The 14,444-nt window shown below is 36.3% G+C and overlaps 1 protein-coding gene across 4 annotated transcripts in view; it reads right to left on the minus strand.

Annotated features, from left to right (window-relative positions):
* Positions 1–14,444, minus strand: part of MLLT10 (MLLT10 histone lysine methyltransferase DOT1L cofactor) — a 117,963-nt gene that overhangs the window by 53,246 nt on the left and 50,273 nt on the right. For all 4 annotated transcript variants that reach the window (XM_084282179.1, XM_084282182.1, XM_084282180.1 and 1 more), the window contains 3 exons: positions 13,040–13,135; positions 6,265–6,520; positions 4,052–4,618 (listed from right to left, as the gene is read on the minus strand). In XM_084282179.1, the coding sequence (XP_084138305.1) occupies positions 4,052–4,618; positions 6,265–6,520; positions 13,040–13,135 (919 nt within the window). The remainder of the gene's footprint in view (positions 1–4,051; positions 4,619–6,264; positions 6,521–13,039; positions 13,136–14,444) is intronic.

Below are 14,444 nucleotides of genomic sequence, written 5' to 3' on the forward strand. Positions count from 1 at the left end.
CATCTGCTACATAAATAATAACACAGGAACAAATTACAACGTTGCTTCAACTGTGACAAGGAAATTCCAGAAAGCATGGTCTCAGCATTTTGAAGACCAATTTGGAAGGGGAACAGGGCTCTATAGGTTCTTTTAGGATTTGAAGTACTCAGAAAGGCATAAAAATATTATGCAAAAATTCAAATATTGAAACAAATGATCCTTTGAAGGCCCTCAGCAACAGCTGGCACTATACAATTGGCTGTGCACTTGAAATCAAGAACCGAACTGGAGGAAATGAAGAGGGGTCCCTATTTGCTTCAAGCACTGCCGTTCCTCTAGCAGTAAGTATTCGTGCACAACAACTGCGAGAACTTCACCTACCATAAAAGACAAAGCTCAATTTACTTCTGACACTTGATTGCTTTTCATTTTACCCTGTGGCATTACCCCACAAGTCAGAAGGCACTGTATGTCACAAAGTGGATTTTTTTTCCTATTGCTTTGGGATGCAAGTTCCCCTAAGTTTTCCACTCACTGGAGTGCATTCTGAACAGAGGGGCCAAAGCCTATCCGAGCTGCTTAAATGAAAAATAAAGACTGTGTGAAAATTATTTACTATAACTGCACGTTTCTTCTCCTGAACCACAGTATTACTAAACGCACTGCCACTGAATTAAAATGCAAATATGGTAAGAGAAACCTATTTGATCCATTTTGTTACTATTAGCACAGGTAAGCAATGGGACAAGATGCCAGTCATTGGGATGAAAGCTCTCTGTTCTTTAATCACCGTTGTTGCAAAAAGAAAAATCTTCAGCAGAACGGCTGCCTGTTCTACATCCAGTTATCCGACTAGAAAATCTAGAAGGACTAGAAATCTTTAAGGATTATTCCCTAGAAGGATGCTCAGACAGAACCTAATTCTGTGAATACAACTAAGATGAATCAAAGTTGAAAGAAAACCAAGAACAGATCCTGAAATCACTCCGAAGAACAGTCCTAATTTACAGTACACAGCACACAGGCAAAATCCACTTTGGGGAAAAGCATTATCAGCCATATGTAACTCCCACTGACAACTGACTGATGTCTTATTAGACAAACTTATACTGACTGTGAATTTCCACCAGGAAAATAGGTATGGATTGCAAATTAGCTGCTATTGGCTAAAGTAGCTATATTTTTTAACAGGGAGAGGTATTATTGAAATGTTAATTGGATATAAAAATTCTTTATTACCCTACCATTTAAATTTTACTTCATTTTTTAAATTACATTCCTTTCTGTAAGTAAACTGTCAAACTAATGCATCCTGTGTCTCATTTAAGGTTGTACAGAGCATTAGGAGTGAAAAACTCAAGTGCTCAAAATTTCAGAAGTATCAGATCAGTGGCGTGGCAACCGTACTAAATCCAACATTGTACCAGCTTTTAATCGCATGGCCTTACACTGCTAACGGTACATCTCTCATCTTACCAAGCAGTAAAACAGAAGTTCTGTGGACCTGAACGAAGTTTGGAGATGACAAATGTTTCCAGAAAATGAGCTGAATGCACTTATTCTGAATGACAGTTTTATGGAACATGCATAAATAACACATGATGAATTGGCATTACTTTTTTAAATGTGCTTTCCTTCATCTATCATCTAATTTCAACATCAACTGTGAATAGGATTATCACGCATTTGGAATGATTTTTGTAATTTTTATGGATCTTGACAAACAGACTTAACAGAATGGAGAAAGAATGATAGTTTAAGGTAACTATAACTCATAAGGAAATTTAAAAAAAAAAAAGAGGAAATTGTTGACAAAGTGCCTCAAATGCTCCACTTAGCATGGTCTCACTAATCCCTGATTCTGCTTCTTTAAAATAATACATTAAGGATTCAGTATGATTCGGTATGAACTTTTTGGCTCGACTTCCTCTACATTTTTTCTCACTACATTTACATGATACTTGGCTCAAATAGTTTAGATTCACTTGTCCTATTTTGTTACCGGACAATACACAGACATCTCAAAGGAAGGGAAAAATCAGCGTATCGTACATGAGAAGATGTATGCTTCTGATAATACTGATAACACTCACGTGCCCTTCCTCATTGTAACAAAATTGTAAATGGACTGCTAAACCCAGAAAATGCTTATGATGAAGTGAGGAAAGCAGCACTACAACCAAAAGAAAGAGAGGAAAACAGCGAGAAGAGTACATTAAAACAATATGCCCAGACTCAAACATAAGCTTGTGGATGAATTTGGAGCTCAAAGGCAGATTTCCCATCTGGTTTTGCTTCTTTGGGTTTTGTGGGCTTTTTTTGTTTTGTTTTGGGGAGGGGGAGGTTGCTTGTTTATACATATGTTCTTCAGCACCTTTCTAAATAGCGCTGGCTTGGAGGGCAGGGCTAATGGTGGGGAGCAAGAATCTAAGCTTGCTTAACCGAGGTGAAATTCGAGGCTCCATATCATGAGAACTTTAATAAAACTTACATGGTGTTCCCATCCATGTATTTCAAAGCTTTTCACACAATGTGTTTAACATTATAAACAGATGGAGGAACGAGATCTAATAAACAGGACAAAGGAAGCAAGGATGGACCTGGCCAGAAAAAGGCCTGCTGTAGGAGCTGACAAGAGCAGAATATTCTGGGACAATTATAAAGCAGGAAATACAGGTCATTTTCTCCAAAATAAGAGCTTGTACTTCCATCTGTTACCTCAGATAAAACACACCTCAAGTGGATTATAGAGGAATAAGAAAGTTTAGACTCATCAGGATACTTATGAGTATCACAACACAGGATACTGTGTTGGGTGATCTCTGACCATAACAAACACGAGGTTTACATGTTTCTAAAACTGCACTTCAATCAAGATAGACAGTGAGCTAGGAAGTTTTGCCACATACCATTTCACCCTATCAATTTCTATGCAGAGAAAATATTTTTTTAATACTTTCTATTGCTACTGCTATTATTACCCTCAATAAAAATCATTATTTGCCTACAACTAACAAGGACTTAAGTATTTTTGAGATCAAGGTGCAGTTCTTACGTATCTTCCTTGTTCTGAAGCAAATATGAAGGCTTTGCTTTTTAAAGCATATATATTTTTAAACTTACATATTGCATACAATGAAAACCATGTAAAAGAATAAAAACCTATCCATAACCAAATATTGAAGTTTCATTTCTCCTTTGCCCTCAAAAAAGGAAAATGAACCCAAAAAAAAGAACTAGAACAATAAAAAATGATAAAATTTTCAAGTTATGAGTATCAGATACTTTGTTTGCTATTGTTTTCAACCAAATATAAAGACCTCAAGGGAAACTTCAAAGCAAGACAGACTTCAGTAAATACAGTATTCTGCAACATCATTCCACACACAGATTTACTGGAAACAGAAAGCCTCTCACAGCCCAAATCGTATATACATTTAGAATAGAGGAAGAACAAACCGGCCAATTTCAATTGGAAAAAAGTACACAAGGGCATGAAATCATCATCTGGCTACACAGGAGTCCAGATTCAGAAATATCCTCTTATGTGTTTAAACTAATGACTCCATACACACCTTTTGGTTTTTTAATTAATTGAGCTAAGTTGAAAAAGAAAAAAGATTTCGGGACAGTCAGCACAGCTGATATGCTTGAGTACTGATTTTGTTTTCTCTAAGTAAAAAAAAAAAAAAAACAAAACATACAGGCTACATGTAGTCTGCATATACCATTCTCTTAATTTAGTTAAGCCCGTCACTCGGTTTCCACAGCACCTGTTTTCATACAACTTAATTTTTCCCCCCACAGCCTCAAAAGCTGCATTCATCTCATATATAGGTCAATACACAGGTCAACCTGGTACAGCCACCTACTATGTATTGCCATCTATCTATGGAACAAAACTTAACTCTTCCAACCATTACACTCTTAATTTTGACCTTTTTTTCCCCTAACATGACTTTCCAGATACTTGAAATGTTACTCTGTTGTTGAAAAGCATACTCAGAATTAAGGCTAAAATAACAAAGATGTCTTCTGAGATAAGAAAGTAAGTCCAACAAATGCCTACCTGAACCCACTGGAGATGAGCCAACACTAAGACTTTGTAAACTTCCATTCCTGAGCAAAGTTGGAGATTTTTGAAGACCAGAGCTCGTCACACTTCCTGCAGCAGAAGCCACAGACGAAGTCGGGGAAGCAGAAGAAACTGAAAGATGGGAAATACTTTCTTGACTTTTATTTCCTTTGGGTCTACCAGGCCCATGTTTACTTTGCTTATTTCCTTTCCGTTTCTTCTCCGTTACAGTTTCTTCTTCTATTCCAGAAGTTTGAGCTCGTTTGTATGCTGTAGAAGTAAGGCTTGAATTACCTATGTCTCCAGGTGAGCTGTCAAAGTTTTTAGATTGGGAAACAGCTGATGATGAAGGGAGACCAATTAAGGATGTGAAACAATTGACAGCCCCCTCTTGACTCCCAGTCTCTCCTTTATGTACATCTTTGGTTGACGAAGTCTGTTGAGAATGAGTGAAACTATCATTTCGCAGATCTGTTTCTGTAAAACTCAAAAAATCCTGGGGAGACTGAACTGAACTTCCAGAAGATGACTTTATGCTGCTAGGAGTGCCCAAAAAGCTTCCTACAGAAAAAGAAAAAATACAAAAATTATTCTTAAACTAGCAGAAAATATTAATATCATAGAACACAAAAACTCTCAAGTAAAAGGACTTCATGGAAAGCGTCACCAACAGCTAAAGAATCTGTTCTTAAAATGACTCACTGTTTCTACTGCTGATCTTCCCTCTGCAAGATCTGAATCTCAGATTTTCATTATTAAGTTTGAGGGCACAAGCCAGGCAAAAGTGAATAAAAGGAGAATAACAACTTTTTTTTTTTTTTAAAATAGAAAAACCACCTTTGATATCCCTTGTTTTGAAACCATAACAAACATCTAGTATAAGTCACAGCAAGATTTCTCTTTTTAAACACTTTCAAATAAAAAGAAGGCAGCTGATAAAACGTGCTGTGATCACATCTACACTGTGCCTGCAATCTTCCTTGCCATTCTACCTAAATAAGGGGTCTGACACAGGTCAGGGGAACAGCAATTGCACTTAATTTATCCTGGCTGAGGAGGTGTTCCACAGAAGAGGTATTTTTCAAAAGGACAGGAAAGGAAGTGGAGCAAAGTGTATAAAATTGGCATTTTAAGACTTCTTTACATTGTCAGAGAATCATACAGATCTTTTGTGTAATAGAATTGCATTGCTTCTGTAATATTTGGAGTGCAGTCATTTCAACGCTGCATTAGCACATGCAAGGCAGAAAATGAAGCAAGTTAGGAAATCCAAACACCAATTTACTTTCGCTGACATTCAGTAATTTATTAGGGGTGAGCGTATGTGGGTACTGTTTTCCAAAATTTTAACTGGTGACCGCTATCCCAACAAGAAAATACTTCTAAATATGACACTAAATATTAAAAAATGAAATTAATTATAATTTAATTTAAAAATAAAATTTGCATCACTAATTTAAAAATCATAAAAGGTGTTGTTCTGTATTTTAAGTAACTTAATTTAATGCGGCTTTAAAGAAATTTCATGCATGTAATAAAGATCTATTTTGCTACCTGCAGTGGGTATGATTTTTCTTTAGACATGAGATTCTAGAATACAATTTTAGAAGTTTTGAAAATATAAACAAAAAACACTTCAGTATTTCAAATGAAAAAAATAAAAACTGAAAAGTAGACAAATTTGGAAGTGTTCATTGCACAATAGTAAAAATTAAAACTCAAAGAGCAACATCTCTAACTTTGAAGTGGTATATTTTAAATGCCTGTATCTTGAAAAATTATTTAGCAGTCATCACATCCTATACATTACTAGTTTTGCTCTAATATGGACTAATTAAAACAAATTTGTATGATTCCCTTAAAGAGCTAAAACAATGCTCTACTCAATTTCATATGCTGAATGTTACCCCCAGACCAACTTTTCAGCAGACAAGAAACTTCTGGTTTTTAGCAGTTAAAGAAAATACCCTAACAACCTAAACAAAAGTATCACCTTTGCCCTTTAAAGATGCACGACCTTCTTTTTCATGTTATGACAATAAACACTTTTTCCTGAAAAAAGTTATATTTTCCCAAGTGAAACAACATTCTCATTATTGAGGATAAAGGATGAGCTACTTCTCAATATGTAATCTGTTTGAAATATGTAAGATTTCTGTCTAATTCACGTCAAAGCAAAAGAAGTATTACTGTGGAACGATTAATACCTTGCTGAAAAGGGCTAGCTGCAGTCACAGTTGTTCCTGGATTTCTTCCAGCACCAGGCTTTCTTCCCCTCTGACCTGAGCTGTGACCTGCAGATTTCTTCCCTTTGCTCTCTGACCCTCTAGCCTCTGAAGAATCTTTTCCACTTGAAACGTGCGTAGAAACTTCCTGGAAATTTGCATTTGTAAATCGAGCCGTGGTATCTTCCAACCGCTTCAAGGAGCCTGACATGGAGTTGTTGCTAGTGCTTGTGTACGTCTAGCATCGTGACAAGAAAAGAATTCAAGAAAAGAAACGGTAAGGTCACCTGTAACAACCTATGTACACAACTAGAATGCTACAGGAGCTGTAGTTTCTGCTGAATTAAAATAGAATTAAGAATTTAATCGAGAATTAAAACAGATTATTTTATACGAAGAATAGTCAATTACTAATTATTTATCTCAGTCACAGTACCGCCAGATCATTTATTACCAATTAGAGCAATCTGTGGAAGCCTACTTGATGACTTATCTACCACAGCTAACACAAAGCTATTAGTTTTGCTATACAAAACATCAGTAATCAGTAATGGCACTTTAACACTATACAAAATCATAGAAACAGTTCTATAGACTTGCTAGTATATTCAATTTTACTCATCTGATAATCCTATTTATGTCAGTAGAACTACTCACAGTACACCAAGTTCAGAACGTGCACACATTTTTCTATGCCAAGGGCTGGAAAAAGTTGGATGGTATCAGAATTATTTTTACCATTTGAGGAAGAGAATCTTTGAATTGCCATTGCCATACGGCCAAGATTCTTAATCCTCAGATATATATTTTAGTGCACGCTACATACATGCTGCACTTGTGTGTGTACACACACCTTGCATATGAGTTTTTCCATGTCTACTTACACAGCTTATTTATGTTTTGTAAAATATGAAATATCTTTATAAATATTCTTATACACTTACAGCGTTAAAAGAAACCACTGTTTCAAATAACAAACTTGATGTTCAAATACTCGGGTAACTGGCAATAGCAGAAGGTACATACAATTAATTGCTAAGTTTGTCAACACACGTGATTGAAGTGCATAAAATTTTTGTCAAAAAAAATGCTCAAACAAGCATAAACTTTGTTGGAAATTTTTACTGAGATCAATGGATTAATCTTGTATAAATGGTTATTCAAATATAATGTTGTTATTTTTACTGCTTCATGTTAAAAACTAGAAGAAAAAAGATACTTTAAAAAGACCTGTATGCAGCACAGTCAAACTGGAAACATTGTTCAACCTGCAGTGGATCTGATGAAGACTTCAGAACATAGGAATTTGTATTTTTAAAACTTTATAGTCTCATCATCAAACCAACATTAACTGTAACAACCCTGACTCCACTTACATCTTTGCTTCCCATCATCACACCAGCCTTCCCTCAGCCAATAGCTTCTTTAAAACATGGAAATTGCTTGACCTGAATTCTGCTAGTCTGTTGTTTTAGTCTATGTTTTTTGTTGTTTTGTTTTCAACTTGTTTCATACAAGCACTGTAAACCACTTTCCAAACTTCAACAGGTAAGTTAACCCAAATTACTCCAAAGGGAGCACAACAACAGACAAATCTGAGGGGTTCAAACTGGTTAGACTTCATGCTTCATTTTAGAGGTGCCTCCATCTCCATCCAGAATAGGCCAACATAGATGACAAAACTCACTCTTGAAGCACTTTCCCCCCTCTGAGGCTCTCTAGCCCCCTGCATCACACCTATGTGACCTAGTGTATTAAAAAGCCATGCAAAGACGCTTCCAAACTCTTCATTCATGAGTGAAAAGAAGCAGAGGGCAGCCTAAATAGAAAGTAGTAACACCGAGAACCCTTCCGACTTGAAGGTGCAAAGGTAACAGTGGTCTCCGTGTTACCATTAAACCAAGAATTACCAAACGATGTTTCACGCTGTCATACTGTTCAGTCAGTGTTATTTTTAGTATCCATAGCAAGCCAAACCAGTAAAATGAACCTCACCATATAATAATTTAATGAAAAATACACATCTTTATGAACATGTGGAAAGGATCTGTAAGGTATCCGCTGGCATGAAACAAACTCTGCACAGCCCAACTAAAATCCAACTCCTTTTTAAGCTAGCAAAGAAGTTATTTTCATTTACCTAGCTAAAAAGGAAAAACATAGCGCTTCAAAATTGCAAATATGGCCCTATTATGAACTGCAATAAAAATATATTAGGGATTTTCTGAATAACAGCAAAGAGGGGTTATCAGTTTAAGTCTGTTAAAGTACAACGCTAAGAGTAATTTACCTCACATTGATGTTACTCTATTGGTAACAGTTCTTAATGAACATGGAGCCAATTCTAAGGTAAGTTTAGCAGTTAACTTTTTGAACTATTACGAAGTCCTCGAGTATGCTCTATTTTCCTGAAACTGATGTGTCACCTGACCTGTGTTAAGAAGCAGTGGTTCAAATTTGGGTCATTTGAACAAAGGGTTTCCAGACACGCCACAACCCACCCCCCTCCATGTCAGCTTTTTCTAGGATCTTCTATTTCTCCTCTTACCCAATTCCTTCCATTCCTAATCCTCACCTCCTTCCCACTCAGCTGAATATTAACTGCAAAGAGAAATCTACAGAGATATCAACAGTCACAGTTTGATGTTACCTAGCATCTCTTCTTCATTATGGAGGGGGAGATATTTTTTCATTTGCAGTCACTACGAAGGTAAGAATAATATGATTCAGCTATTAACACCAATGAAATATTCAAAGACTGCACGTCTGAACCCTGCTCTCAGCAGACCGGAGAACACGCATGCACGTAGCAGTTCTGCTTTTGGAAGTTTTGCTCCAGCAGGCATTTGTTTCAGCAGGTGCTGTGACATATTCTGAATAAACATCTAGATTTCAGCATATCTTGCACACCACTGCGATGCAACAGACATGAAGGAAAATAAAATGGTATCATTTGGTCAGTAGCTTTTCTTTCCAGATTGTGTTGTTCACTTTAAGGAGTTAATTAAAGCAAAATGCCTTAAAACAGATCCGCTTCTGAGATCAAAGTGCAGCACAAACTTTAGATTATTACGCTAACTGGTTCATAAAATAATGTACCCACTCCCAAATTTTTATTTTTTTTTTTCTAAAATGCTACACTCTAGGAGAGGAAGACCTAATACAAATGTCACTGAAGGAAAACACCACCACCAACAGAAACAGTACTACACCATGGCAAAGCTACATTGGTTTGGGTTTTTTCTGAGGTCATAAGAGGGTGAGAACTTCTTTGGTTACTTAATAACTGGCTTCAGTCTCTGCAGTCCCCTGGAGCTTCCCCTGCCTTCCCCACTTCCCCCAGCACATGCCTTTTAAATGGGACACGCAGCTGGAGGCTTCCCCCTTCACTGCTCACACTGCAGTCAGTCATTTGCCTTTGCTTCAGTACAAACATCCCCCAAAAACAGAGATTACTCAGCTCTTGGCCCCGAAGTCCGTTCCTTGGTTTATTTGGGAGGTCTTAAATAACCAGCTCATGAACGTTAAACCTGTTCTCAAAGTCAGTATTTGCTACTGCAAGTACCAAGCTAACTCTGTGCACATCACAGTGCCTTTATTACTCTTCATAAACCAGTTTGCAGTTTTTTCCTTAAACTTCACTTTCCTGTTGCCAACTCGGTACAGAGAGCTATGGTCATTTTGATACCTCACATTTATCACTGTGCACACTGAAGCGAATCTTGAAAGCAAGTACAGCAAGGCTTAAAAACTTCTGGCAAAGCTTTAGTTTCACTGCAAAGGCATGACCATCGTTCTGAATGCACACAGTGCATCCCAACACTTGGGAAGCCTTCAGCCCTAACCCTTGCAGAGCAGGGGAGGACCGCAGCAGGCAGCATCCACAGACGTGCCAGATGGTAGAAGAGTGGTCCAAGCAGACAAACAAACAAAAAGCCATGCACACACACACCCCCCCCACAGCCCACAAACCCCTCACTAATGTAGGATAGCAACGTTCAATCACAGCTAATGGAGATTTCCCTGCTCCTTCCCTTCCCTCCTCTACCCTACTGCAGCAAAGGCCAAGCACCTCCCTCGGGAACCACGCTGGGCTGATACCAGGGTGAGCTGAGAAGGATTTATCACCAGTATCTCTACTGGTAAAAATACAGCTTAGTTAGCTGCACTTTCTGCTCCCAGGGCCTTTTAAAGTATTTAGTCACTGGCTACAATTTGAAAGCAGATTACTGCTTTGCATATCGGGGCATGCTTTTGTCTTCTTTCTTTAAAGAAAGAACTACACCCAGAAAAATCTGGCTGTCAGTTTTTTTTTTTCTGATCTGTTAAACCAGATAACACATTTTTCAACTTTCAGTACAAGCCCAACCTGGCTCACAACCTGAAAAAGGATTTTTTATGAGGACTAACTAAAAGGTTGGTGGCTCTTACACAGATCCCATGATCATAAGGGAACAGAATATTCCCATCCAAGTAACAGAAATGCTAAGGGAAAGCCTCATCTGAATAGAGAGAAATATTCCAGAAGTTACTCCAGTCCTTAAAACATTCAGTATTTATGCCCCAAAAGACAAGTGAAAAAAATGTTTGTATATATTAATCAGAGTAGTTCATTTCTTATTTCAAAGATTTTCCAATTTGACTGATCCAGGCGAGGTGGTGTTTGCTGAGACATCACAGCAATGCACAAAACTGCCTGTTGGGAGGCACACCCATAGCTGAACACAGCATTTGGACTGGAACTTCATTAAATTTCTTCAAATCCACTTTTACAGAACTAACCAAACCAACTACACCCACACATACAATGTAAACCCTCAGTTTACTCTGTAGCTTTTCAGGAATGTAACTTAAGAAATCACTCATCCGGACAAAAACATCCTCCAAGGCACCACTTACATAAAAGGTCATTACCACTCTTACCAAAAAGGATTTCACTTCTTTAAAAAAGGAAGAGAAAAATTCATTTCATTTCAAATTCCAGTTCCCACAACAGGAAGAATGTGATAGCAGAAGTGATTTACAGAAGTCATAAAATGAAGTATTCACTGCAAAGACAGACTGCTGTGAAAAAGACAGCGAGCCCAAATCAATTCTGCCAACTCTATGTAAAAGCACACACAAAACTACCATATTAGCAAAATATCCTGAACTAAGTATTATTCTCAGAAGGAAACAAAGCTTGTCTAATCATCAAAAATTTTTGAGAACAGTATGAATGGATTTTCTTTAACTTTTACACAAATATATGGCAACATCACTTGTTAGTAACACTTTGTATGATAATTAAGTAACCAAAGGACAAAAGGGATATATATTCAGGAAAGACAAGATCATACGGAAACCATACAACTTTTGTTTAGGTTTTGTGCTAAAGAAACTTTCCAAGCAAGAAAATTATTTTACAGGGTATCTTAAGAGTTGTTTCAGGAAAAATTAATAAAATGAAGTAAAAAAAAATAATGAAGAATCACATGAACTAGTCAACATTCAATAAAAACCTGTCACATTCACTATTTGCAGTATCTCACATCAAAAGAGCAAAGTGGCAAAGTGACTGTAGTTGTTATTTAAAAATAAAGATAGAATTATCGCGAAATTCAGAAAAACACTGATTAGTAAGTCTCACTTGACTTATCATTATCAACAAGAATACAGAAGAACCAGAAACAAGAGCAGTTTATCAGAAGCGTGAGTCACAAATAACAATGTTAACAGGTACACACCCTCAGGTCAATGCACTTAATACTGAGAACAGAAAAATACGCAAAACATAATAAAAGGTTTCCTTTCTTGGTGATGAATCCTGAAGCTGATACCATTAGCTGATGTACTACTCACAGGGATTAAAGAAAGCTGGTATTTCAATTGTTTTACCCTTTCCTGGTATGGTCTTGGTGTACCACGTGCAAATTGACACATCTGTTGAATCATCTCATCAGCCAAACTACACACAGTTAAAAGCTTCAGCATCCCTTCTAAAAAACGAAGTATTCTACTACTGATGGCTAATTAATTCAGCCCTGACTCAGATGTCAAACATTCCCACGTGAATGGTACAAACATTTTTCCAAATCTGAAGTGAGAAAACTCATTTCTTAACACTGTTGCCCATTCTGTAATATCATTAATATCTTTTCTTTTTTTCTTGTGGATAGCAAAATTGATTAGTGTAGTAACCAGAACAGTCAGATTACACAGAAGCATAATCAGAACTGTCTATGTTATTTAATGCTCTATATTGCCCTCTGAGTTAAGTATTTGCTAGAAGATTAACAGGAAAAAAAGACCACAGAAACTAACAGAGCAGATGGCTGAAAAAGATAAATTGGTATTAAAAGTACATGAAGTACAGTTTCATGTAGTTTTTACATGAAGTACCATTATTTTCCTAATTCCCAGCTTAAATGCTTACAGGTTCAGTAACAGCTCAGCACACAAAACTGAATTTCAAGGGAAAGATTTTATAAAACTTCTCAAACTACTAAACATAAAATCATTGAAATAAAAGTTACTGAGTTATTAGTGGCACCTGATTGGTGCCACTAAATCACTCCCAATTTAACTACAAAAATCTAAGGCTTTCTTCCTAGTATAAACCTTAAAAGTGTTTTTGGATTTTGCATTACAGGAAAATATAACAAATGTGCTTGAGAACTACAGCATCCTTGCCATTTTAAAACACTAGAATGATAACATTATGAAATTTCAACGTAAGTAACTGAAGTGGAAGAAGAGGAAAAACACATCAACTTACTTTCTCTGTAGTTACAGTAAGAGATGGAACCAAGGATGGCGAAGACTCCGACTGCTTCTTATATTTTTGCTTGTGTTTATCTTTCTCTTTGTATTTCTGTGAGTTACAAAAGAAAGCATAATCCGGGGTCAGCTTCATCTTTAATGTAATCCACTTTATCTTTCTTGAATTTTGATAACAGTGTTAATGAAACCAAATTATATACTTTTATTTACTTTCAAACTATACAAATTGAAATTCTTCTGTTATAACCAGTATTAATGAATCTACCATCATTAATATCCATAAATCAATTAAGCAGCTAAAAAAAATAGATTAAAAACAAAGACATGGCTTTCTGCTTCCTGTATTTCCACACCTAATTTTCCTGCCTTCATGCATCTCCACACCTGCACGGTATTTTTGTTGGGATATTACAGTACATTAAAGTTTTAGCTTTGGCTCCCCTATTGGCACCTCCATGCATAAGAATGTGAAATGTTATTTGTATGTCATTCCCAAAAAGGTGCATACAATTTATATAATAAATGAATTTTATTATAAATGAATTTTCTATGTTAAACCAAACGAAATACCAAAAGCTATAAAATCATATCTTTTCTAAAAATAATGTATTTATTTATTTATTTTAAACACAACATAAAGCATTGGCAGTGTTAATTTAATTACTTGTTTCAGGCTTTCTGGATAGTGAAAGTAAAAATTTGAAAAAAAAAAAAAAATGAAAAAAGAGAGGAAGGATTCAACTGCACCGCAGTCATTTCAATCATTTCTTAAATGCAACAGTCCAAGAAGTGCTACCTCATCCTGCCAAAATACAAGCACGGAGCAGGAAAAAACAAGAGCAACTACACCAGGTTTCCTATGTCACCATCAAATCTGTTTCAAGCACAACACAGTTGATTCAAAAGCATTTCAGTGGTGCTAGTTACCCAGCTTTCCATGTCATCAGTGCACACGCTTAGATAAACTTGAGTAGCAATTTCACTGAACCCCAAAACAAGCCTCAAGAAAGAAATTATGAAATAGAACTAAGCCACTTCCTATTTGATTTTCATCACTTTAATAGGAAATTCGAATCACCCTGAAGGATTTTTTTTCATTTACAATTTTGGAGCAAAGAGATTTTCAAACGCTTTAAGATGAAACATTGCAGCACCATCAGTAAACAACAGGAAACAATTCAGTGAACATGTTTTACAATGTCTTCTGTTGACTTTCTAGCGTTTTGTTTTTGTGTGTTTTTTTTTTTTTGTCATGGGTTTTTGTTTGTTTTACTTCTACCATTATTTTTGTCTGAAAGGCAGAGGACTGTAGAATTCTGATCAAAAGAACAGTTAAAAAGATTCTGAATTATATTCTGTAATGCACTGAAATCACTTTGATAGCAGTCACAACACAAAAG

This window comes from Netta rufina (genome assembly GCF_964035555.1).
Source record: "Netta rufina genome assembly, chromosome: 2".
Taxonomy (NCBI): Eukaryota; Metazoa; Chordata; class Aves; order Anseriformes; family Anatidae; genus Netta; species Netta rufina.